This window comes from Falco cherrug, chromosome 8 (assembly GCF_023634085.1).
Source record: "Falco cherrug isolate bFalChe1 chromosome 8, bFalChe1.pri, whole genome shotgun sequence".
NCBI classification, from domain to species: domain Eukaryota; kingdom Metazoa; phylum Chordata; class Aves; order Falconiformes; family Falconidae; genus Falco; species Falco cherrug.
Genome location: NC_073704.1, coordinates 63,651,975 through 63,678,996, shown reverse-complemented (window position 1 = coordinate 63,678,996; position 27,022 = coordinate 63,651,975). Strand labels below are relative to the sequence as shown.

Genomic DNA, 27,022 nt, shown 5'->3' with positions numbered 1-27,022 from the left:
GGCTTGAGGTGGTGAGGCACGCTGCTGAGGAACCCTGGTCTGAAACCTCAGGACTTGTGATGATCATTCGTCACAAGTGATGCATGTGTGGTGCTTTGCATTTTGAAGCGTGCCATCCCTGTCAGCTTTCTGTTGTCATTCTGAGCCGTTCCCTTTGGCCTGTGTTCTGCTGGGCTGGCGGGTATTGCTGTACCAAGGAAAAGAGCTTCAGGAAGAACACCAAGTGGTACAGGTGAGGCTCAGCATCCACACACATGACCTCTCTAAGCCATTTTTGTGGCATTTTCACAGAACTTGATTGTATCTCACAGGGAATCAATATATGATGTAACTCTTATAAAAGTCATCATCTTGAAGCAGCAGAGAAGAAATGACAGTAAGCAAAATGACACTAAGCAAAGACAATGTGGTAAAATATGCTTCTGTCATCCATTCACCCATTCATCTAGCTAGAGATGGGATTTTCCTTTATTCTAGACAGCTGTTATATTTTGTGAAGATTCTGTCTTTGAACAGCCAGAGTAATGTTCCCTTGAAGAGAAAACAGTAAAAATTCTCTTTGAAGCTTGTGAATTGTGTGTAGACTAGGTGGCTGGCCACAAACACACCCTGACTAGAGATACACAAACGCACCTGAACTTGCCATAACGCAAGCCCCATTCTATCGACAGACTGCAGCTGTTCCAAACAATCTGCATCTGGAACTCCCCAACAGCACATATGCAAAGAACATCATGACTTTATTTTCACTTTTAAAGCATCAAATGTATTTGAAAGTTAAGTGCATTGTATTTAATGGAATTACTCCAATTCATGGTGATTTGAACCCAGGCACAGAAGTATATAGAAAGACAGGAAGTTTAAAAATCTAATAGTTTAAGACTCTAGCTAAAATTCATTACAAGTCTTTGACATTATATGATACGAAGAATCTGTACTTTCAGATGCCTTAATATGACCTCTATCTAAGCCAGTCTATAATATGTAATTACTTGAAATGCTAATGAACATATGAGCCTAGGGAGCTGACACTGCATTTCATGATCTCAGAGCACTGGTCAATGTTCTTCTTAATCCTGTAGAATGACTCCACATATTCAGAACGGCCCAGAAGTTCCACAAAATCTTCATCGTGAGTGATCACCAGGAGCTGAAAGTTACGCTGGTGTGAGCGGCTTTTAATTATCCTACAAAGAGATATTATTCTGTGTACGTTTATCTAAATCGCATTCTAGTTTTAGAGAACTTGTACATACATAGCACAAAAATATTTAACTATTGATAACGAATGACATGAACCATCAAGCAAGCTAATACTGATTAGCAACTCTTCTTACCCACATAACACCCCCTCAAATTATTTAAGAAGTATTTTTTTCTTTTCCATATAAAGGAGAGGGAATCTAAACCCACTGCTTTGCATGTATATTTGCAGATGCCAACAAAGATATGTCATCTTAATCATAGTCAGCAGAAGGGAATTATATTTTAACATTTGAAAAATATAAATCTTTAAGCTTCATAAGATCACTTACTCCACCAGGGCATGTGCAAGAGACTCTATGTTTTCTCGATCAAGATTGGTAGTAGGCTCATCTAGTGCCAATATGCCACAGTTGAGACAGAATGTTTCTGCCAGAGCAAGACGAATAATAAGAGAAGCAAGCACCTAAGGAAAAAAAACCCCAAAACACACCATCAAAATCTCACTCTTCAAAGTGTTTATAGAAGAACTACATGTAACATGCTATTTTAAAGCCATTAGAAACCATAAGTAAAGTTTATATAACCATGTGCTGATAGTTCTCCAAATGATAGTAAATAATTACTGAAAAACTACATTAAAACCAAGTTTGAATTGAAAGATCCATTCTACAAAATACTGCTGGAAAAACATCAGAGAAGTCAAATACTTAAAATTCAGGAGATTTTGGAAGGACTCCAATCTGCGGTAAAGATGCTACGACACTGCCATCTGCATTACCCCTATACTGTTTCAGCCCCTCCTACTGCAGCAGGGATGGTGGATATGTGTACGCTTATCACTGAGTTTGAGTTACTGCACTCCTGACTACTTACTGAAACTGAAGACAGTAGGATTTACCACCTTACATGTTAGGTTTTTATTAACATGCCTAATCATATTATTATTAGATCTCCTGAACCAGTGAAAATTACAGAACACTTGATGGAAACTGTGCTGCCAAAAATACTTTCCAATTATCACAACTGCTGGCATCACAGTTCATGATCAAAGAAGAATTCTCAGAACATAAGCTAAGAAACTGAACAAGTTTCACTCTCATTTACATAGGACTCTAACGTAACATCCTAGACTACTTTAGGAGAGGACACATTTTTTGTCTATACTGCAGTTTTAGATGACTTGGATTTCCCCCAAAATTAGTATGGAATTTCAAAACTAAGTACACATCAACACTCAGGTGGGAATTAATTTGAACAGCATTTCATATTCAAGCAACATGTTCATAAAAATGAACAAGCAACAATACAGTATTTATCTTCTCATGAAATATCCTTTCATGATTCTTTTGCTGTATGTACTTAAAAATATTGTGTAGAATTTTGTTCTATTCCTTGATTTCAGGTAAGGAAGTGGGCAGTTTGTTACTTCAGATAATGGCAATTCTTCCTCACCATCAAAGAGGTCTAAATCTGGTGCCATCATATAGCCCTTTCAGTACAGCAGAAGAAAGGGAACAAGAAAAACTCCAGCTCCGACTGCAGAAGGAGGACGGATCTCCCTCACACAGGCGCAGTGTGGGCTAGGCTGTCAGTGGCACCTTGCATAGACAGCCGTAAGTGTCTTAAGACCGGCTCTCCAGGTCTTCTACTATCAGTGCAGCGGGCACAAAGGATGGGCAGAAAATGTTCCAGCAGGGAAGAAATGTCTGCATTTTTGTTCCTTTCTACTATCTCTGCTTTTAGGAAGATGGCTTGTTCCAGTGGAAATGGTTTATCTGAGGAAGAAGCAGTGTTTCCTGCTGTAATACTGCAGTTAGCTTTGGTTGCCTGAGTGGCATAACCAATATGCCAAGTATCAAACGACTACAAGTAATATGTTCTTTTAAAGAGCTGACGTATGGGAAAAAAAGTACAGACGGTGATTTTGGAGGCAGATGAACAAGACTGGTTCTTTTCTCTTGCTTAGGACTGTTTTAGATGCTCAATCATAACATAACAGACAGGTGGAAACAACAACTTTCAAGCCCCAATATGTGAAAGAGGTGTGGTTGGTTAACTGTGATGATCTCTGATCATTGGTACTGTCAAGGCAGGTGTGATATCAGGCTGCTTGGCCGGTGGGCATTATTAAAGTTCCGAGACAGCTGAATGGCCAGACTGCAGAACTGATAGCTGACACAGATAGGACAGAATGAAATGCAATGCCTGAAAGTATGGCATGGTATGATTATTTGGTGACAAACACACAGTTGTGAAAAGAAAACCAAGGGCCGGTCCTCAGAAAGGAAAAAATATGGGAGCAAGTCAACAGAGCTAAAGATATGGGAACCCTCTGTGGTAACCAGCAAGTGACAGACTAGGAGGGTTTGAACTGTAGGAGAGAAGGAAGCTGAACCCTTCTCTCCTACAGGGACTCTGACCGCCCCCAATCGAAACAATGGATTCTGGCACCTCAAAATAGGGTTCAGATATTCAGAATCATATATTGCATACTGTCAGCAAAACCCAGATACAGTGAAGGAGAGGTGTACAGAATTGTAAATTAGAGTTGGAGCCACCTGTTCTTCAGGGTCACTTCAGAACGTGTTACTCTCTTGCATTCACCTACGTCCGTTTTCAGAATCCTAATTACTGCATACTAAACATAAAATGTGATTACCTTTTGCCCAGCACTACATCTTCCTCGCATATCCAGTGCTGTATCTCCCTTTATCATCACCACTCTATAATTGTAACTTCTTCTTTTATCAGAGGCTGAGACATTCTCATCTGCATCAGAACGGATTTCTAAATATTCAATATCTGAAAACAGGAAGGAGACAGCTTTTACATTACCAAAAAACTTTAAAAATATCATAGGGTTAAGTGGAAGTAGAGAGGTACAACAGGCAGTAACCACAAAATTCTATTCAGAACTCCCACTAATAGATCCATCTTTGAAATTCATTTTTCCAGAATTGAAAGAATGAACTCGTGCAGTTCCTGTTTCAAGGAAACCCTACCTTTGGAAAACATGGAAAAGGGAAAATTAGCTCTATTTATTCTGTAACTTACTACATAATGTGTAATACAAAGATTACAGTGGTGAACAACAAATGTAGCCTTTAGAATGGAAACTATTTTCAGATCCTGGTTTTTCAATATTTATACCTTGTCCTTTGTAGGTGTTTCGCCAAAGGTCACGAATTATTTTGTTGATTTCTTCCATCTTCATGCTATGAAATGTCATTATTGCTCTAAAGAAGAACAACAAAAAATGGAAGTTGTTATAGGTGCAACCATGGACTGCTATGGACTACAGGAACTTTAAGGAAGGCTGCAGCTCCCTTCCTGTTTCTTAAATACTTGCACTAAAAATATAATAAACACTAGTTCTTTTTGAATGCAGAAGCATCTAAAGACTAATCACACTCTATTGCGTAAATAATTCTACTCGCACAAACAGCTCAGTCTCAAGAAGTAGGAGAGTAACAGACAAAAAGATTTGCATTCACTCAAGAGAGAGCAACTTCACCTGACTTTTAAGGAGATTTCTAATTTATGTGTGAGGTGTATTTTCAGACCGACACCAAGAAGACAAACCTGATGTTTAAGTCTTCCAAAGCAAGAGCAGTGTTACTCACTGGCACAGTCCTCCAACAATGCAACTAACTGGGTCTCAGTCAGGAAGGAGAGCCTGTGAAGTTCCCTCAGAGCAGAGAATTCTTATCGAAAATATAATTACCCAGACAATCATTATGACTAGAGCTACCTTTACCTTCAGCATCAAGAGTATGATAGGATGTCATTGATAATTTTCCATTTAATTTCCCTGGTTAATGTATGAATGTGACTTTAGTTCAATAATAGATGATTCCTTATGAAAGCATTCAAGAAAGGACAGGATGCTACATTTCTAACTTGGCTTTTTAAAGAAAAAGTACTCTGTAATGAAAAAAATGCTTGCCTAATTTATGCCAATGTCCTCTTTCAAAAAAATATGGTGGAAATAAAATATCCTTCTGAAACGGACTTTTACATCTATTTTCCCTACCTCCCCTCTTACAGGACTTAGTCCTGGGGAATACTGAAGTATCAACTCTACTAGGACTTGTTAACTCTGAAGAAAGCGTCTTCAACTATTTACTTACTTAAACCCAAGAATGCATTCCTCATCAATATTTATCATAAACCTCTAAATATTAAGTCAATAAAGATGAACTGATAGCACAGAACACCCAAAATGTTGGTTTCCCCAGCTACAGATACAGCTTTCAATCTCCGGCCATTAGAGTTAACATTTCGTCTCACCGATTTTTCAGACGATTACCAATAAGTGATGCTTATCTATTTTTCTTGAAATTACAAGACTGATTTCCTGTTTTGCCTTAAATAGAAACAATAGATGATTTGATACCATACAAAAAGATTCTGAATTCTACAAGGGAAATTCTTGGAGTGCATTTCCATTTAAGCTGAAAGGGAAGAATTACACATGCTCTGAACAATTTAGATCTTCACAAAATACATTTTGGTTTAGCTTACATTCTAATATTATGTTTAATTTTATTTTACTTTATCATTAAAATGGCTTAAAATGGGATTCCTCTACATTGTGTTTTCAACTTGAAAAGTTCTCGTCTGTTCAGTTTCTCTTCTCGATCGTTATGCTGTACCCTCAATGCATTATTGCTCTTCTGTGCTCCTTTTTCCAGCACTACTAGACCCTTCTTAATACAGGAGACCAAAATTCCTTGTTGTATTCAAGACGTGGCTGTATTAGGAATTCATACAGTGGCCAAAATGTTTCTCTTTCTCTTATTTCTGTTCTTAATCAATTTATTTTTCTGTCACTGAGCACCAGTTTCATATTTCCTGAAACGTGTCCACTGATTCCAAGATCCTTCCCCATTGTCCATCAAGTTGCAATAGCTCTGTGCAATTCCATCATCATAACTGAACATACTCGTTTTTTTTAGGGAGCCATATCTTTACTTTGTACATGTTTATGAATTTTGATATGCTATTTCTGGCCAGTAAGGCCAAGACTAGAAAACAACCTTCCAGAGGAAGCAGAAGCAAACATGAAGTTTACTGCACTTTCCACCAAATACAAGACATGTTCTTTTTGATCTTGCCTTCTCTAATATAAGCACAAAACCCCCCCCACTGGAAAAGAGGAAAAAAACACCTCTAAACTGTAATATCCTTAAACAAACCCACAATTGTTTACCTGAGAAGAAGATCAGAGGGAAAAAGAAATCTACGTAGCATATCTTATTCATGTTAAGATACTACCAGAAGATGCTAAAATACACTGCTATAGAAATGAAAGTGGTATAACAGACTATGCAAGAAAGACCTGGAATTAATAATGAGGGACTTTAAACACAGATTTCACCTTTCATAAACTCTTACTGTGGAGTTTATGTGTTTGAGATAACATGCGAAACCGACTTTAATAAACACATTCTCCCAATTATCCATTGCATATCCTGTGATATTTTCCTCTACTTCCCTCAAAAACAAAACCCACCAAAATTACAGGAAAAAAGAAAAACTGTCAGCAATTTTGGGACACACACTTAAAGAAGCTTCCTAAAAATGCCTCCAAGTGGGAAAAAAAAGCTACAGAGGCATAGGGACAGAGGAACAGCGTGCGGCTCCACTGTTTCTTCCACATGTTTTCATATGAAAACCAAACCTGAATGTGTTTATTGTCTGGACTTCTCTAACCACAGGCAACCCATCAAAAGATTACTTCAGACCAAGAATTCAGCACAGAAGGCACAGACAGGTGATGTGTTGGGTTCACTCACTGTTCTTTCTCTCGACTTGAATTGTTGCATTGCAAACATGTACAGCCATAACTCAAAATAGCTCCTACAGAGAACTGAGAATAAAATGATAATGATCACTAGACTTAGTTAAACTCCAGTTCTTATGACCAATGCATTAACTGTATGTACATTATATGCATTATCTTAAAAATTTCCTACATCCTACCAATCCTGTGCAGTTTGTTATTTTCATTAATTTACTTTAAAAGTTGTACCTTGTTATGTTATCTTAATGTTTAAATGCCGGATTTTATAAAGAGAAGTGATTATATATCTCAAAGAATTATATCAATTTACTATTTATATAATATGTATATTATATATAGTAATATATATGTTACTATATATATTATAATATATTAAGTTACCTCTGAAAGTCTGAAACCGAAAGCTGCTTTTGTATCCAGGTTATCAGTAAAGACAAAAACATTTAAGAATTACCATCATATGACAATACTTACTTATCAAGAGCCTTGTAATAAAGGTCCAGATCTTTGTTCACTAGCTCTGTTGTTCTCATATCAATCATCATCTCCCTGTATTTTTCCTCTGCATCTTTGAACTGAGACTCTTGAAGCTCCCTTTTAAACCGAACAATCTCTTCCTCAAATCCACGTTGTCGGCCAAGTGCAACATGATGGTTTCTTTTCAGAGATTCTATTTTCTCCTCTAAATGTTTTTGTTCACTGTGAAACCATAATTGATATACAAGTCTTTTGTATTTAATGATTTAATATTAAGTCTTTTATAATTAATGATTTAATTTTTTAATCAAGGTTCTAGTTTTGAGTTTATGTTAGACAGTAGCTCATTATATTGTACCTATAAAGACTGTAACAATTCAAACTGTAGTAATCCAAAATCCATCACTGAAATCAAGACATTATTGAAATAAAAATATCTTTGTTTGTTAAGAACATATTCAAATTGCTATTCTGATTGCGAGAAGCAAGTTAATTGTATGGAATTCGAACTTGATAATTTCACCAGTAGAATTAAATTGGGATACTAAGCAAAATAAGACTAATTAATTGGGTAACCTCTAGAAAGCTAAATAAATAGTTCACACGTAAGAACCAGCATAGGGTTAACTCCTTTTCAAAAATGTTTATTATCTAAGCAATTAATATTAAACTATTCAAGTAAATATAAAATTTGATGCTGAGACCTAAGCGAGCAGACTGAAAATGAAAACCAAATATTCTTATCCAGAGACATGCATTATTTTTTAAATGTGGATTTAGCAGTGGAAGTCATTAAAAAAAAAGGATTGGACTATGCAAACATGAGTTTGAAGGAGGAAGTAGTCTATGTGAATGCGGAGAAACGTGGACCAGGAAACACACTAAAGCACAGTGAGTATTGCATTCGGATATTCAGTGCATTATTGTGCAAAACATGCCATGCTGTTTTGAAGATGCTTACTTTTTCATTTGTGGGACTTTCATTTCTCCCATCTCCTTCACCAGTTGTTTTATATTGTCTTCAACTTCTTTGAGCTCTTCATTCCGTTTCCTCAAAGTAAGATTATCCTCCAGCCACCTTTCCTGTATCTATCTCCACAGAAAGAAAGAAGGTATATGCTTCAGTATATTGATTCTCAATTACAAAGTACGAGTTCTGCGCAACTCTAAAACATGCTGCAAGCTAAAGTAATTGACAACAACGAATATTATCACAGTGAGAACTTACCTTGTGCTAGAAATAGGGTATAATAGAAATCAGAATTATTATTCCATATTCCAGTCTGAAATAATGCCCAACAGTATTCATTGTCACAGGTGAACACAAGACCGATCCTACGTGCAAATATTAATCAAGGTTTCAAATGGGGCAAGTAATTTAGGATGAGATTTAACAAAGTCCCCCATTTCAGTTCTGCAAGTTAGACAGTAAGTGGTGGGGTAGAATAGGGAAAGACATCTCTCCTAAAAAGAATGTAAACAGTACTTGAAATATATACCCAAAAATTTAAAGTACACGACAAAAACTAGAGTAACTAGCAACTTTTGGTACCTGCAGTTTGGTACCTTACTTCAGAAGGCAGGTATTCTCCACACAAAGGCACTTTTGAAAATGCTGGCTACTGTCCCAGCAGATTTAACCCTTTTGGAAATACCACAAAATGACAGTTAGAGATAAAAGTTTTTTAAAATGCATCTATACTTTTGCATACACAAATGTCAAGACTTTTTCCAGCCTAATGCATGTATAGCAGCTATTCTCATTAACAACTGATTAAGAAAACAGGAGGAGACAAACTTTGCACCACTACGGACCTAGGCAGACTTAAACCAAAATCTGAAATTATTTAAGCTATGCAAAATATACTTTAATGTTAAACAACTCATCTACCTTTTGAGTGTCAATATCTTGTCGGATCATTTCCATCTCTTTGCTTATCTTTTCTTTCTGTTTCTCACAGGCAGTTAACTGAGAATTTACTTCACGCAGTTCAGACTCCTTTTGCTAAAGAAACAAAATAGTATATGACTTAAACACGAAAGTACTTTTGAAGTAGTATTTTAGTGACTGTTTTTTAGGTTACCTTTTTATAATCGTCTTTTCCTTGTTGAATATAGTTTTCAATTTCTTTCACATACTTGTTTATGTCTTTAGCTTTCTCTTTTATGACATCTATCTGCAGGGAGAAGATTTCAAATGAAATGTAGTCTTATGTCCAAGAACTGATATGCTCTGTATCAAAGATTAGATACTGGACAACACTACTGTCAAAAGTACAATTCCTTATCATAAATCCCTTTAATTTACTAATAAAGCCTTCAGCTTTTGAAAGCCAGATACACCTTTTTATCATGAAAATGTTTTCCAAAACAAACGGTAAGTCACTCATCCGTGCTTACACAAGAGGGACACTTCACCTGAGAAAAAAACAGATTGTCTTTTGTCAAGGACAGATTACAGTCATCCCTGCTATTCCTCTTGGATCTATTAGAAAGGCTTTTTAATATCACTGGTCACTAAATATTGCCATGTGTCCCTAGAAGCTTTTTGACATGACTGCCAAAGGCTAATTACAATTGAGTTAATCTGATTTAGGGAAGAAAAGGAACATAACTAAAAGCTCCACCAATCCAAAGCATTCACTAAAGTCACTGCTGTTTCCTAAAACCAAACTCATTACCACAGCTTCCATCCATGCCTGAAAAACAATACATAATCCTATCTCTGAGATACGCCAAAAGCAAACAAACCTTCTCTTGTGTTTGTTTATTACTTGCAGTCCTTTTATTGACTAGATCTTCCTTCTCCTGCTGCAGTGTCTCTAAAGTTGCATTCAAAGGCAGTATTTGTTCTTTTGCTTCCTGAAAAGTAGTTGGAGAAAGTCCTTTTTATTTTCTCAGTTTGTTAAAGATCAATAATTTTTCAAGTGGTAAAAAAGTCATGTGGTTACTTCTTTCTTTTTTTGAGTGTGTTAAAAACAAAAGATGTGATAATATCTGTTAATAAAGTTCTGGAAGTTTGCAAAGATAGCAGCACAGGAGAAACTTTTAAAATTGTATTTTAATTGCTAGTATACAGTATTATTTATTTTTCCCCAGGACAACAAAGCTAAGGGTTAAATACTTAGGAGTACTTCCTACCTCAATCTCTCTGCATAAGGACTGAACCTCAGTGGTTAATTCCACTGTTTGTTCCTCCAGTTGTTGACGACGCTGCATACTGCTGGAAATCTGAAGTTTCTCTGCTTTAAGCTCATTAACTGTACTCTTTAGCTGCTGAATCTGATTTTGCTGGTCTTGCTTGAGTTTTTGATTTAACTCAATTTTACCAGTAACTGCAGACGAAAGTAAACACGGAGTGAAACAATCTGTTATTAAAAACATTTATTGTCTTCCTTATGAAAATTTAACTCTAAATTAAGCTAGTATGACTCCAGAACACCAAAACAACAAACTATTAGAATACAGCTATTTCAGAAAGTAAAATTAGTCAACTAAAATTTTAATGGTAGGAAGTCTGGAACACTTTTTTCAATACAAAAATTAAATACCAGTTTTGCATGACCTACCTGTATCCCACAAGTGTTTTTTCTCTTGTTTTTCTTGGCTTACTTGTAGAACAGTTCGACTTAAATCAACCCCTAGTAGCTTAGCCTCCTGCTGAGCAATTTTTCGTTCAACATCCCTAATATCAGTCTGAAAGTATGAGGGAAAAGTACTATTACTATTGTATTATTGTTTAACAATGTAGTTTTTACCTTTAGCACACAAGAACAAGCTTGGGGCTGGAGGCACACATGACTCAAGACCTTCAAATTTACCTCCTCTGTTGGAGCAATGTCACATCACTAGCAATAAGGTTATGTCAGCCCACAGGCTACTAGAAACTGGAATTCCTAATTGATAGAGGAAATCGGTCAGTACGGATGGATGGGCTTTTGACATCAGCCCACCTCAGAACAGTTACATGTGCTATCTGTCCCTCCAAAAACAGAACTGTTGGAGCCTCAGGAGCTGCTGCACCTCCCACTCGTGAAATACTCAGTCCTTTGCTCAGCCCCAGGTTCTCTGCATAACTGTTCATCTTGTGGTTCTCAACAGAGCAAATATTTTGTGTTGGTAACAAAGGCACGAAGACTGTTCAAAGCAGTCTAATAAAAAGTGTAGGATATCCATTCCCCTTTACCATATATTTGAAGGGCACAGAACAAGGACGCACATGTGGCAAGATTTCAGAAAGTACACAGCATAGATCCTGAGAATACACTGAACTATAATGACTATGAGGACCAAAAAACACTTTGGTATACTTGTGATCATGCTCAAGTTCTGGATTAGACCTCTTTTCCCAGTTACTATAGCACAGAACTGAGTCAGAACTCAAGGGACTCTGTGGTCCTCAAATGAAAAAATCATTACATAAAACTTAGAGGGGTTTTTCTAGTACCAAGATCACCTACATAATGCCATCTTTTAAAGTCTTTTTACTTGCTTGAAAAGTCTTTAGGCTTCAAAGTTTTGTTATATTATTGTTTTGTTATATTATTGAATAATTACATATTTAAATGCTAGTAAGTGAGTATAATTTTATGTATCAAAAGAAATTACCAAAGCATACCTGGTACCTTTCCATTAGTGTTATATCCTGTAAACGTGCCTTGGCACCTTCCTCCTCAGACAAAGCTTTTTGCAAGAACGATTCCTGTTCTTCTATCTCACCCTTCAGGCCTGTTAAATCCCTCTGTACATTCTGTATCTTGTTCCTCAAGTTTGGTATGTCCTTATCTTGGAGTTCAACTACAGTTTGCCTTAAGGAAAATACAAATCCATTAAGTTTCCTTTGTTAAAAACAGTAGCATAAGCTTACGACTTCTGAGATTACAAAATTGGTGATATGATTTAATAGTGGAAGACTAAATTTAGCTGAAATAGTATCCCCTTAACCTTGCCTACATTTGATTAAGCTTGTTTTATATTTAGCTAAGATAATACATCTCTCATTTTAGATAGGTGAGTTGAAACAAAGAAGCAAACAAAATCTCTTTTGGTTTTTAACTTAATTACAGCAAGAGCTCAGACTGGATCTAAACCCACTGTACAAGAGTGCCCTCTTGTGAAGGGAAGGTCTACCCTCGAACATATATATTCTCCAAACTCTCTCAGAACAATGGTCTGCAAATTTTTTGAGACTAGACCCTCTTCGCCGACTGGCAGGAAACCTGCATGCTCCACCCTTACTTCAAATGCTGTTCATTTGCTAAGAAAAAAAAACCAGGACCCTTGACAAAAACCCTTTAGGGCTAGTGTTACTTATTTATGTTTTGGAGGGAGGCAACAGGAAGAGAAAAGGTAGGCAACAAAACACCCTATCTAGAATTTTCATAGCTTTAAAAACGCAGACTAATTCAGCCTGGAAACTGGAAAATACTGTAGGCACTTTTCCTGAATTTGTTAGTACTACCTACACCTTGTATTACCCTGCAAGTTAAAAAAACAACCACAAACCATAAAATCCACAAGATAAAAAGATTTTTTAAATAACTAAAGGAATAAATCCAGTCCAATCTAATACGGATTATCAGTACCAGGGACAGAGATGCAGTCCCAAACGATGGAACTGAACATGACTGAACCTCAAGGAAACATAAATGGCATTGGCAATCCACTATAAAATCCAGAGATGCCTTTCTGGAACATTATAATTTGTACAAAACTGCCAGCAACAAAAGTATTGTCAAAAGAGATACAAATCAAGGTATTATTAAAGGGTGTTTAATAGAAGTTCAGTTCCCATTCTGTCTGTACAACCTTCCATTTCAGCATTTTTAAGAAACATATTTATGATGACACTGTATGAAAAACAGTAACAATAAAACCAGCCTGTCCATTTTAAATTACAATGATAAATAACAAGGAGGGGAACGATGTTTGTATAGGGTAAATAATCAGTAGAAAAGTAAGTATATAAACATGTTTTCTGCCTCACTCTCATGAGAGCCTTCAAAGGACCAGAAATACCAAAAATATAAAATAGTTGATTATTGAAGTCCAAATGAGCAGAGAACAAATGCTAGCAAAATACATATCTTAATAACGAAAATTTTTTTATGAATTAACTAGCCCTGAAATAAAGCCTCCTTGATGTCTACATAATTTTTAATAGTAAAAACCCAAGCATTTGAAAGAAAACAGCTTGCAACAATATAGTTTGTGAAGTACTTTACCTAAGTGGTTTAAGACTCATCATTTCATCACGTTTTTTCTCTTTTCTTTTAAGCTCAGACTCTGTTGACTTCAGTTTGTCTGGAGCAAGACGCAGCTTAGACTGTAGATCACTAATTACATCTTGCAGTTCAGCCTCTGTTTGAAAAACTCTTTGACAAACTGGACAACATGACTGGTTCTCCTCTGTCAGTTGTGTAATGAACTGCGAATAAACTGCAGTGGCTCCAGCAAGCACAGCTGGTTTAAAAAGAAAGAAAGACTTTATGTTGAATAAATACTCTATAATCAGATCTAAACTAGGTATGTAGTTACCATAAACAAAGACAAAACTATAACCCACAAAATCACAAAGGCAGGAAACCGAAATGGCCGTAAGTGACGCTGTCTGAATTCAGCACTGCCCCTGATTTCAACAGGTTGCCCTACATCACCTCCTCAAGTCCTTGTAAACCTGAATTATTCTAAAGAGTCTTGTTTTACTAAACCACGCTCATCCCTCTGTAATGAACCAGTGGAAGTGTGGACTTCCTGCAGAAATTAATTACTTTCAGACTGTAGTAGGCCCTATGGGCCAAGCTCATGCCAAAAGGCTGGCTTCGTGCTTGTCTTCACACCTGGCAGATGCACACACGCAAACATCTCCTTAGCTTTGAGAAGGTCACGATCTACATACACAGTGACCCAAAGCATACATTTCATTTACTCATAATAAGATAATTAACTGAAAGAATTCAAATAACTGATTGCGATTAAGTGTAAAAGAGAAATAGTAATAAAGATAAGGAAAAATTGCTGAAGAATACTAAGATTCAGTAATAATCTCCCTTAAGTCAAGTTTCCATGCCTGCTGTTTGCTCTGCAAAAGCAACAGACGATCTCAGTATCTGTGGCTTACATTTAAAACAAGCTTCAGGGGAAAAAGTAGAGCTATGTATGAATTTACCTCGCTGTTTTGAACTTTTTTCAATTTCATCCTGAAGTTTCTTCAGATCACTGTCAAAATCTTGGCTTCCACAAACATCAAAAAGTTTTGCTTCATGAAGAGACAACTGTGCTTCTTTTTTTCTCAGCTCGTTACTGACATATGTTTTATGATATTCTGCTGATGCCAGTCGTTTGCTGAAACATCAATGCATAAACTCTTTTATTGCAAAACCCCAAAGATTTTAAACTGTTTAAGCAAAAACAAAAACATGGGAAGTTAATTTGAAATTGGTATTACAGAGCTGTTCACCAGTTCTTCTTTAATGACTTTTCAGGAAATCCATAATATCAACATTTTATGAATCTACAGTGTGTGTAGTGTTTCATGTGTGTGTTTCATTTTAATTCTTATTTGTTTTCTAGATGTTTACTGATGAGAAACTAATTCCTAAAAACAAAACCATACAAAACTTCATAGAATAATACAATACAAACTTTTCTCCCCTACAGCAGTTATTGCTTATGAGGTATTATTGAACCTCTTATGCAAAGAATGCAGCATCTACCCCTGTTCCGTACATACTTTTGAATTATGAAGTATTTTTATACTTCAATCTTAGATATTTTTTGTTTTGTGGAAGTTTAATGTGTATCACTACATAGTGTGGTGATGTTACCTACTCTTTTAAACAAATTGTTTGATATAATCAAATGAAATCAGGAACAGGTAAATGAAATTGTGATACAGTCTCTTAACCACTCTGTGACTTATAAGAAAGTCAGAAGACCAGTAGTTTCCACTCCAGCACATACAAACAATTAAGGATGTTCCAGAACAGTGTTTTGATCTGCTTTTAGTGCTGCCTTTGACATAATAAAATCACAACATTTGTAGTAACTAGCACAAATTGTATCAGCTATACATTACGCAAATTCTGCAGGATGCTTTCTTTGACTTTGCTTTTTTCTTTTTATTTTTATAAGTAAATAATAATGAATTAAAGTACCAAGTATGTTAAGCATATTAAACTTTCCAACATTTACATTAATGATTGCAGAAATACTTATGGAGACATAGTCAGTTAAATTAATACCTACTTAAGGTCAGCAAGATCATCCCTTGTCTGATTAATCTTTCTATTTTTACCATGAAGCCAGTCTTCAAGTTGTTTTTTATTCGGAAAGTATCCTAAAAGTGATGTCAGTTCCTCAGAATGTCTTGATTTTACTTTTCTAATCTGCTCTTCTTTGTCTGCCTGGGGAAATGAAGCATTTAAATTAATTTTTTCATATCTTCATATTTATGTCGCTCAATACATTCATGAAGTTAATGGCTTCTGTGAAATCAGGCAGAAGCTTTACATATGATTGTTGATAAACACCTGAAAAATACACAAATCTTTCATGTCCCTCTCTTATGAGATGATGATAGAAAAATTACTTTGTCTTTCTTCAGCATGTCCATTTGGGTAATTGTCGTGGTATGTAGATTCAGCTGTTCCATCTCTTGATCCAACCTTCTAAGAGCTTTGTCCAGGTTTATTTTCTCATTTTGCAGAGTTTGTACTTCCAGTTTGAGTGCTTCTACATTGTTGTTCTTCTCAGCCTTCTCCAGCTCATGTTCCTAAACAAAAGCCCAGAAGACTTAAATAATCACACTAATCAATAAAGTTCTAACTAAAGGAAATGAAAGAAAGCTCTTAAGCTGCCCAGTATCAGTATCATTAGCTGTTACAGGAATGACACAAGATTTGTAAAGAATATCTGAAAAAGGACAAAGGTTGTGATGTTGGCACGGGGAAAGTCAAGCAGATACTGGATGCACCGTTCTGCAATGTAGTACTGCCCCAAGTTCCTCATGCTTTTACTGTAAGCTGTAATGTTGTGATTTAGCTTCAGGAAGCTCACTCATATATAGTTTGATTCTCTGTATTTGAGCATTTACTGTACACTAAATTTGGAATTATCCTAGTGAGGCTAGAAGAAACGCTGTCAAGCACTGAATTCACACGCTACTAACAAACATAAGATATTTGGCTACAAAGGCATAACCAGCTGTTCAACTGGGACAAAAAATGCTTGTAAATTTACAATACTTCATCAGATCAAACACTTACAACCAACTAGTTCACTCACAGACAAGTTATCTGGAAAAATGTAGGTAGTGTAGCACTTTAGGTCATATTCTTCTGGCCCAATAATTTAAGACTGACTAATCTTATGACATCCCCAACTGTGGGTATTACCCTATTTATAACTCACCAAGCAGAAGCAGTATATTTATGCATGCACTGTACAAAAACAAAGTAGTGAATAGTCCCTGCCCAAAAGGGTGCACCACCTAAACAGACAAAGCATGGAGAGGGTATTAAAAAGGTAAAAACGCATCAGATGGAGTAAACATCAAGAGGTTTGTTCAGGGGTTTTGTAATGATAAAGCCCAAAGTTTTTACTTAAAATTTCTACACATTTTTCAATTATATTAACTTACTGTCTTGACAATCTCCTGATCCAACTCCACAATTCTGTCTGAAAACGCCTCCAACTGCTGCAATTCGTATTTTACATTCTTCAGCTCAACTTGTTTCTTATTTTGAATGTCTGATTTCAGGTCAATAGTTCTTTCTAACCCAGTTTTCTTGTCTCTTATTTCATCTATCTGTTTTTGTTTCATTGCTTCTTTTCGTACAAATTCTCTCTGAAAGAAGTCAGCAACAACATACTCATTGTTTTCATAGGAAAAAAACATTTAAAAACACTTCTTCACACTAGCATGCAAATATTCACCACTGTAATACAAGACATTGAAATACTTAGGTAACTAAAACTTGTCAAAAACTTTCTGCTGAAATATTTCCATAGGAAAATGCACATGCATCATACCAGCAGCGTTCTACGAGAACAACTCCATTTTTGAAGATGACTTCAACAAAAAGTTGCTTATTTTTAAACCACTTGTCTGTAATTCTGCCTCAGTTTTTTTTAGCTTGTCAGTGATCCACCTGCACAAGAGGGCTGCTAAGAAAAACCTGTTTGAATAACTGCCTGTCCAATAGATTTGGCAATTCAGATCACTTCATGACCACTTTTAGTTCCAAAACTGATTTCCATGGAAAGATTTAGGCAACCCATAGTGAAAAATTCTAGAAAAAACCCACATGGCTTCAGTTTTTCCCCAACAACATTCTTCTTCTTCCTCCCAGCACCATGAAGACACATATGGACCAATAATACACTAATAACTAACTACACTACTAAAAACCCAACATTCTTACCGTCAAATGATTCGCAGCTTCTGTATCTCTTTCCTGTCTTTCCTTCAACAACCTCTGAAAACTGGTAATGTGCCTTTCATTAAAAGGTGCTCGCTCAAAACCATCTAATTCCAGCTGTGCTGCCAAAGACTGAATTAACGAATCCCTCGTCGAGATGTATTCTTGGTGACGATCTGCTTGCAGTTGAAGACGACCTTCACAGAAAGAAAACATGACATAAACGCTCCAAAACTGAGGCATAAGATACATTTAAGATGTAACTATTTTCTTAAGGTGTTTGAAACTGAAGCATTTTTAAACACCACAAAAAGCTCCACAGTACAAATAAGCTGTAGCTTAAATGATTGTGATTGCACGTAACTAAATTTGTATTAATTAAATAAATCAATAATTTAAAATAAAGCCTCTTAAAACATGAAAGAAATATTATTTATGAACAAATAAAGTCCACATATACTTCATGTAAGCATATATTCTGCATCTCAACTACTGCAGCTTTACTGAAATAGCCATAGTCCATCAAAATAGAACACACAATGTATGAAAGAGTATTATCCTAAAGCCCTCTGACTAGTCCCCAGCCCTGACTCTGGGAATGCCAAGCATTCAGCTTTCACATTCCTCTTGATTAAAACATAGTTATACAATCACATCTGGCTAGCAGGTATTGTCATCACCTAAAGATGCTCAGACAGTGAAAACAACTCTGTTGTAAACTGCTAGACTGACACTGTTCTATGCCACCGTATTTGGAATATTTTTATAAAGAATGGTCAATTTAAGAACAAATGTACTGCATGTTGTAACTATAGCTCAGAACAAGCACACATTGGAAACTCCAGCAGAAAAACACTAAAACCCACCCACCTGTGAGATTTTCATACCATAGCGTGCAGCTGACCCCAAACTAATAAACATTTCAGTTTTGTCCAGTTCAGAACCCTCCAATTATTATCAGTAGTTTCATTTCAGATCTTAATTACACTAAAATACAAATACAAGGTTACAGAAGTCTAAAATACCTTGTTCAATAAGTAGTTCTGATTTTTCACTGTTAAATCTCTGGCATTCTTTAGTGGCTCTATCTAATTCACGCTTACAGTCTGACAATCTCTTCTCCTTCTCCTTCACTGCTCTCTGGTGGTTCTGGTATCTATCCCTTAGTTGTTCATCTGTTCCTTGAAAAACCTGTATTACCAAATACAAAAAGCTAACTTTATCCTGTATTCACTAAATTCACAAGCCAATTATCAATGTTTTAAAGAAAGTACAGTATTTACCATAACAGAATTAAAGAAAAAAAGAGATAAACACCTCCTACAAAGGATTTCTACACTAAGACGTATACTGAGAAAAACTGAATCTGCTATAAGCAAAACTGGAGAATCTATTTTTCCATAGGCTGATAAAACACATGAATCTGAATTTTCACCACTGAAGAATTTCCTTCCATTTGTCAAAACTTTTAAATGCCTTGGCACAATCATAAGAGGAGACTGACAATTATTTCTTATTTTAAGATAAAAAAAATAAAAAATCTCCCAGGTGATGAACAATATTAACATCAGGGGACATCCCATACCGGTCAAAACAAGTGCTGGCTATCATCTACATACTGTGAGAGGTAGGTACGTTCAAGTTGCACACTGCAGGGCATTGTTACCAGCAATTATCGCTTTGATGAAAACTTTTGTCAGCATTTGTCTTCCTGAAAAGCTAGTCTATGGTGGAAGGAAAAGTTAAAAAGCCATTTAAGCCAAATTACACATAAAACTAACACAACTTTATTCAGCCATATTTGCAATATCTGATAATATCACGAGAGCTATGTGGGCTCTGATAATATTTTTCACCAACACCTGATGCGTAACAGAATTATATACTTAGTTCACGGGGTAGCAAAAGACAGCCTGATTCTTCAGCAGAAAGGATGGCAGCACGGAATTTAGAAGGCAACCTTTTCCATCTTCTGTTGCAAATCTTGATTATCTTTCTCCATCTGCCGTCTCCTGCTCTCCAGGGCCTTCACATCATTGTCTAGCCTCATTGCTTTTATGAGATTCTGTTCAACCGCTGCCAGCGAAGTCTGCAAAGGAAAGAACGTTGTAAGTAAAATATCTCACCAGCTTATGAATCCCATAATCAATAGTTCTATACAATATAGTAGTCCAAGTGTAAAACCTTCACCTTTACAAAATATTTTTTTAAAATAGGTGGTTTTAAGTTTTAGTTTTTGTTTTAGTTGTCGTTTATAAGAGTTTTAGTTATCAGCTAAACTTGAGAGAGATTTTAAGTTAAGCTACAAAAGAACACTGCTAGATGAATTTCACAAACTATGTTCTTAAACCTCCAACAGATTTAGACCAGCATCTGCCAGGTTTGCTGACATACATTTGATTCTGCTTCAGAGCCAAGGATTAGATAACACAACATAAAAGTGTGAGGCTTTATAATCAATAAATTTGTTCAGCTTTGACATTTTTCTGTGAGCTTTAGTACTTATGTATTGTTTTGTATTAAAGTCTTAATGCAATCGCCATGCAAATTACCTTTAGAGGATCAAGTTGACTCTCAATTGATTTTACGTTCTCCTTAGAAGCAGCCAGTTGAGCCTCTCTATGGCTAAGCTGATCCTGGATGTCCTGTGCTTTTTCTTTATTCTGTTTTAGGAATTTCAGTACTGTCTGACACTCTTTTACTTTAAAGCTTTGTTTCAGTCGTACTTGACGGAGAGTTTCAAGTGCTTTAATATACCTTAAAAAAAGACAAAATTTCAGATCCTATTGGCAATATAGCAATACTGATGTATGAAACAATGTCTTAGACATTGTCATTCACACCTACATTATTAGAGAAGACATTTTGTCACTTAGTTTTTATTTATTTATAGTAAAGAGAAAAACCTTGTTGCTGAAAAGATCTCATCAAATTTTTGTTTCAGGGCCTTCCCTTCACTTAGTGGCCAGTTGGATTCTTCTTGGTGGCAGAAAATGACATTGTTAATCACTGCTTTGGAAACACCAAGGGCGCTGATCATCTCTCGATCAATTTCTGCACACTTGGAACTCAGACTGACCTTCTCGCCATGCCTATGCAGCACAGATAAAGAAAATCACCAAAGTTTTCTAGTAAAACTTCATTTTTAACAGTATAATCTCATTGTAATGTACTATTCAAAATGTTGACAAGTAACAATTTTTAAGCACACAATTACCATTTTCAACACCTGCCTTTAACCCAGTCAATATTTGTAGTCAAAACTATTTCACATTTTAAAACTATGCAAAACCACCACAGGGAGAAAAGACATCTTGAATGAAATCAATACACTTTTTAAACAGTGGAGATTGGAGTTAAACATGGGCCAACAACGATCTGAAACTGCAAATGGTGCTAAAAGAAGTAAAGCCCACATACTCCACACAATGCTCCTTTCAAACCATATCATTATTAATACAATTTTCAAATAAATGCAAGTTCACAGATGTAAGTAGTTTTCAAAAAGTAGTGGCTATCAAATGTAGGATTTCTGAATCAACTAATAGATAAAGTGATGAAACTACACAGTTTTTGTCTAAAAGCACTGGTAGCTACTTCAAGGAATACATTATGAAGTTTTGTCTTCTCTTATACATAAAATTATACAAAACCCAAACTGCTCTTTATGTCAAAGTTAAAAAAAAAACCTGACAACTTACCTTGTTCTAGTAATGACAGCTTCCAGTGTTTTAAATTCTGTTTTCTTGCCTTTCTGCGTACTGACCATGGATCGCTGGACAGCTACAAGCTCTCCGTTTATATCTCGAAACTGTAATCGAATCTGAGCTCTAACATCTGTTTCATTGGCAACCTTTAGGAGAAACAAAAAAATTAAGAGAAATTCTTCTCAACGTCCAAATGAATAGGTACCATCCCAGCTGTGCGTAATGTTCTAACCTCCCTCTCAGTGCTCTGTTTTTCCTGAAACGATAGTCAGCTCATGTCTGCCTAGAATTTTAGTATCCCTGTTTTCATCATAACCCTGAATGCAGTTATTCACTTTAGAATAAACACACAGTTAATACAGTCGGTATGACTGTTACCTTTGGATCATGAACAAATGAGTTTCCTTTGGTGCCAGGAGGAAAATCTCCAGTGGATATATACTTAAGACATTCAATGATAGTCTAAGAAACGAGAAAAAAAGTATGTAGTTATAATGGCAATTTAGAGTAAACAAGAGGGCCTACAGGCAAAACTAGTAAAAGCCAAAATATTTACAAGTGAGTTAAACATGCTAGGAAAGAGAAACAAGATATAAAATTATTTTTTTTTAGTATCATGAGAATATGGTACTTTGCAAAATTTGTTTTAATCAGGATCTGGATCAGTTTCATATGAAAAATATCGATCAGTGCTCTGCAAAATCCAGGTGTGAAAGCAGATCTCTAACAATGCTAAACACCACAATACTTAGTCAACAGCAAGATTTTTCATTATTATTAATACTTTGATGTAGAGATCATTATGCCCACTCTGAGGCCTTTCAGACTATTTAGAATCCAAAACTAAATATACAGCAAATCTTACCGTTTTTCCTGCACCATTTGGTCCCACCAAAATAGTTAATGGATTAAAGAAAGTGATAATTTGTTTGTCTTTATCCTCTACCCCAAAACTCCTCACTCCAAGGATACTCATTTTCTCAATCCTTGACATTTCTGCAGAACTTTTCTTCCAAAGTCAGAAACGTAAATGTTATAAATCCTGTAAAATAAAGTTTTGTGAAAAATCTAGAAGGCAAAAACCACAGCATATCACTGAAAGCTGACAACACATCTATACATGCACCAAATATTATGAACATCTTTAAAAACACAGCTAAAGCTCTTCAGCTGTGGCTCAAGGTAAAGAACATATGAAGGCAAAACTCATTTTTTTAAACTGAAAAGCTAATCAACTGCAAGTTAAGAGAGATGCCATACTATTTACCATTAAATCAACAACAATGGCCAAAAATAACCCTTTATTCCACATCACAAAACCCATGCACATGCTTTCAGAGTGCCCCAACCATAACAGAGGCCCCAACATTTTATTCCCTGTAAAAATCCACCATTGTACTGCAACACCCAACACTGTGCAAACTTTGCTACCTCCTGTTTCTCCCAGGGCCGTGTTCTAATTTGTATGGGACACCCAGCATTATCCTTGTCCTGGTATGAGGGGCAAGAAAAAAGCAGGAGGCTTGCCTGGCTGCAGCTGCAGGCAGGCCCAGGCCCAGGGGCAGGGGCACGCAGGCAGGGCAGGCCCAGGGGTGGGCAGGCCCAGGCCCAGGCCCAGGCCCAGGGGCAGGGGCAGGCCGGCCCACGGGCAAGCAGGCCCAGGGGCAGGTAGGCCTAGGCGGGAGCAGCCCCTGCCGCAGGGTGGGCAACTCCGGCCCTACCGAGCCAGGGTCAACACGTGTATTTCAGGCGTGCATTTCCGTGCATTTGAGATGTTTCACACGGGCGAAAGCGCGCTGCTCGGAGCGCTCCCACTCGCCCCTCTGGGCTCTCCCCGGCACCCCGCTCCCCCAGCCCAGACGCCTCCGGGGAGGCCCAGCGAGGCGAGGCCCGGCCCGGCCGCCGCTGCGGTTGGAGGCAGGCGGCAGCGGTGGGGGCACCGGGCGGGAAAGGGCATTTCCTGGAGAAACCGCGCTGCTGGGGCAGAGGTGGGCAGCGGGAGTTTCCCGCCCGGAGCTCCGCGCTGCAGCGGGGGTGGAACATTTTCCAGGGAGAGGCGATGGCACCGGCGCGGCGGGGGCGGCCGTGGCCCTGCCCGCCCCCCCCCCCCCCCCAAGCCCGCCGCCGCCCGGTTCCCCAGCCCGGTCACCTCCGCTCGCCGCCGCCGTCCCGCGCGCCCCGGCAGCCACCGCGCCCGCCACCGCCACGCCCCGGCAATGGCGGCCCCGCCCGGCCGGCCCCGGCCCGCTACCGCCCCCCGCCGCGGCCCTGCCCCGCGCCGCCGGCCGCTGCCTTCCTGCCGCGGGGCGAGCGGGGGCGCGGTGGGGGAGCGCCGCTCCAGCGGTTCCCCGGCCGCTGTCCCCCTCGCCCGCTCGGCTGCCTTCCTGATCGCCATGGCCCCTCTCCTCGTCATGCCCCTGGCCCCTCGCTTCCTCGTCCCTTGGCCTCTCTTCTTGTCATCCCCCCGGCGCCTCTCCCCATGCTCCTCTCCTCTCCCCCAGCCTCTCCTGCCTGCCCCGTCCTGGCGACCTCCAGTGGCACCCGTTGATTTTCTCCCCTCCGCTGAGGAGCCATTCGCACTTTTATTGTAAAATATTAATTTCAGAGGGTTTTAAAATAACGTTTCCAGCCTGGTGGCCTGGCTCGGTGGGCGCGGCAGCTGTGGCAGGGAAAGCTCCCTTCTTCTGACAGCCTGGTGAAGTGGTGGAGAGACCGGGGGGTAACTGGGCTGTGGGGCGCCTGCGGGCGTACTGCCGAGCCCCGCTCTGAAGGCGAATGTGCAGGTCCCGGCGGCAATGCAGCGTGGTGCTTCTGTCTCAGAAACCACGGGTCTGATGCTGGCTCTGATGTCCGCTCATTCTGCCCATTGCACGCCGCTGAGTCAGAGCCAGCACGGATGGCATCAGCGACCGGCGGGCAAAACAGTGGCACAGCAGCGTCGGAGCTGTGGTAGCTGCCTGGCTGGTGGCAGCGATGCCAGCGCTGTGTGTGCTCGCGTATTTCCAGCCATAGCATGAGTCCTCGGGGCTGTGGGTGAGCGGTGGTTCACCATGACGCTGTCAGTACTTGGTGATGCATCCCTCTCTCACAGTGACAATGAGAGTCAGGAAATGGCTTACAAGTCTGAGGTGGTGTGTGATCTGGTAATTCACCTTTCTTGGTGGGAAATCTCGAATACAAACTGCAGAAATCCCACATCAATCTCTTTGTGCTCAACGCAGGGAGAGGATAAAGTGTAGTCATAGATCTGATTGTAGGATTGCTCCATTTAGTTTTAATTTAAGGGGAATTTCCTTCAGATCCATATGAAAAATAGGGAAAGAATGATTAAACTAAGCTGTTTTGGAAGTTAACATCTTAACAGGAAGCAAAAAAGTGTTGGGCATACAGAGAAGTGCTGAGAGAGCAGATGAGATGTATGAGGACCCTCCACCACATCCTCCCAAGGAGAACAGCTCCTCTTGCAGAGGGCAGCTGTTGCCAGGCTCTAGCCCTCCTGCTCTGGCTTCCTATTTTAGAAACCGAATACAGGTATTGTGCTTGTTCAAATACCATTCTGATGCACGGAGTGTGAAATCCAGACAGTCGGCTTCTCATTAAGCAGAAATGTTTCACTTAACGGCTTATACTATTCTTTTCCACATTGTACACCTGCCTGCAAAAATTGTGGCAACAGAATATAAGCTGTTTGGAAAGAAACAATATTACCTTCATTACCAAACCTCCTTTTTATTTGCTAATAACTTTATGAATATCTGTCTTGTGGGCTGACCCTTGTCATGCATAAAGGGGATTTTTTTTTTACTTACCAAAATGTGAAAATAAATTGCAGCGGCTTTTCACGCTAAATGTGAATGGTTTCCGTTGTTCCACAGACAGTTCAACGACAGCTGACCAAAGCAACTTCAGGCTTCTAGGTGGTGACTCCAGCTATTTCTATAATCTGGAAAGAAACCCAAATAAAACCTCAGTTTCCTAATTAAATTAGAACAAAATTAGAAAGCATTCAGAAATGCCTCCTATCTGTATCTGGAGGGAGATTGCTAAATAATGGAGTCAAAATTCCATGCAGTTTATTGCCACTAAATCCACCTGTTTTATATACTTCCCTAGCCACAGAGCTAAGTCAGGTGGTTTTTTTTCTTTTTAGAAGAATAAGAGGAAACACTAAGAAATGAAAACTGACCTAATAACTTTAGCAAGGGTGCATGTTTTATACCACTTCATAGGTAATATGATACAGATCCTGCTCTCAACAGCAAAACAAGTAGTTACTAAACTGGCACAAAATAACACAACTGAAAACAGTTAAACAGGAAATCAGTGGATAATACCCATGTCCGTTAATTGGATATAATGACAGAAACTGCTGCAAGAGCTATTGTTCCTATCAATGTTCACTAGAACGGGGAAGTAGAAGTTCAAATCAATAAAATGTGAAAGTTATTTCTTACTCTGAAGAAAATAGGGAAAGGGGAAATAACCACTTTCCCTGCAATACAAAAAACCTTCAGCTGCTTCTGGTTAAGTCCTCAACTATTATCTATCCTTTTTATATGAAAACATAAACCTCTTAACATTACTGATTTTCTGACATTTATCATCGTAGTGTAGTTTGTTAAATACTTCCAACATTCCAGTCTGTCCTTGAAAAGAATCCAAGGAAAAATCTTGGACATTAGGAAAGTCTGAAATGCTAAGCCAAATCCAGAGTTTTACAACTGAACTTTATTTCCAAAATGAGAAAGTCAAGCTCTCACAATTTTAGATCACTGAATAACATTGTTAATAGTGATCATGTGCTCAAAGCACATTAAGAAGCCACCTAATAGAGCATTATAAGGATAACACAGTGTGTCAAGAGCTGTATATCATCAGATCTAAAAGACGTGGTCTGTGGACTCCAGCTATTGTACAGTTACTGCCATCGGGCAGTGCTTAATCAGAGGTTACTCAACACTTTGTAGATGCTTTGGGGTCTACAAAGGGGTTGGAAAGGAGTACCAGAGTTTCGAGTCAGTTTTGGGACTGCAGGAAGGTTTCAGGTGATTGGGGGTAGGACAAGGATCTCTCACTTTGGCTGCTCAAATCCATTTCTTTCTAGGGCCCACAGACTTCCTCACCCCCTTGTACCCATCTTCTCCCACATCCATTGCAAGAAGCAACTCTTCCTCTTTGCTCCAGAGCCCCTACTCATCATCCAGTTATAAAAAAATCAACCAGAACAAAAAAAGCCAGAGGACTGCCCCTTCTTTCTTTCTCTGGGGCTTTCTTACCCTACTCCTGAGGACCGGAGTCCCTCCAGGACTAGCTGCAGGGACAGGCTGCTGGCTGCAGATGCCATGGACACCCTCACCTCTTCCCTGCAGCCCCCAGCCAGGCAGGAGCTATCTCAGGTTCACCTA

At 38.4% G+C, this 27,022-nt stretch overlaps 1 protein-coding gene across 1 annotated transcript; it reads right to left on the bottom strand.

Annotated features, from left to right (window-relative positions):
- Positions 1-721: 721 nt before the first annotated feature.
- On the bottom strand, positions 722-23,840 carry RAD50 (RAD50 double strand break repair protein). Its single transcript, XM_055718602.1, has 26 exons — positions 23,767-23,840; positions 22,483-22,659; positions 21,996-22,079; positions 21,612-21,763; positions 20,817-21,002; positions 20,463-20,667; positions 19,871-19,999; positions 18,936-19,101; positions 17,914-18,107; positions 17,130-17,336; positions 16,080-16,262; positions 15,737-15,894; positions 14,658-14,833; positions 13,714-13,951; positions 12,108-12,297; positions 11,059-11,185; positions 10,631-10,824; positions 10,241-10,351; positions 9,574-9,666; positions 9,381-9,494; positions 8,451-8,578; positions 7,487-7,711; positions 4,357-4,442; positions 3,866-4,008; positions 1,536-1,669; positions 722-1,187 (listed from the first exon to the last, which is right to left on the bottom strand). Exons 2-26 carry the CDS (start codon positions 22,609-22,611, stop codon positions 1,001-1,003), a joined length of 3,939 nt encoding a protein of 1,312 aa, XP_055574577.1. The 5' UTR covers positions 22,612-22,659; positions 23,767-23,840; the 3' UTR covers positions 722-1,000.
- Positions 23,841-27,022: the final 3,182 nt, after the last annotated feature.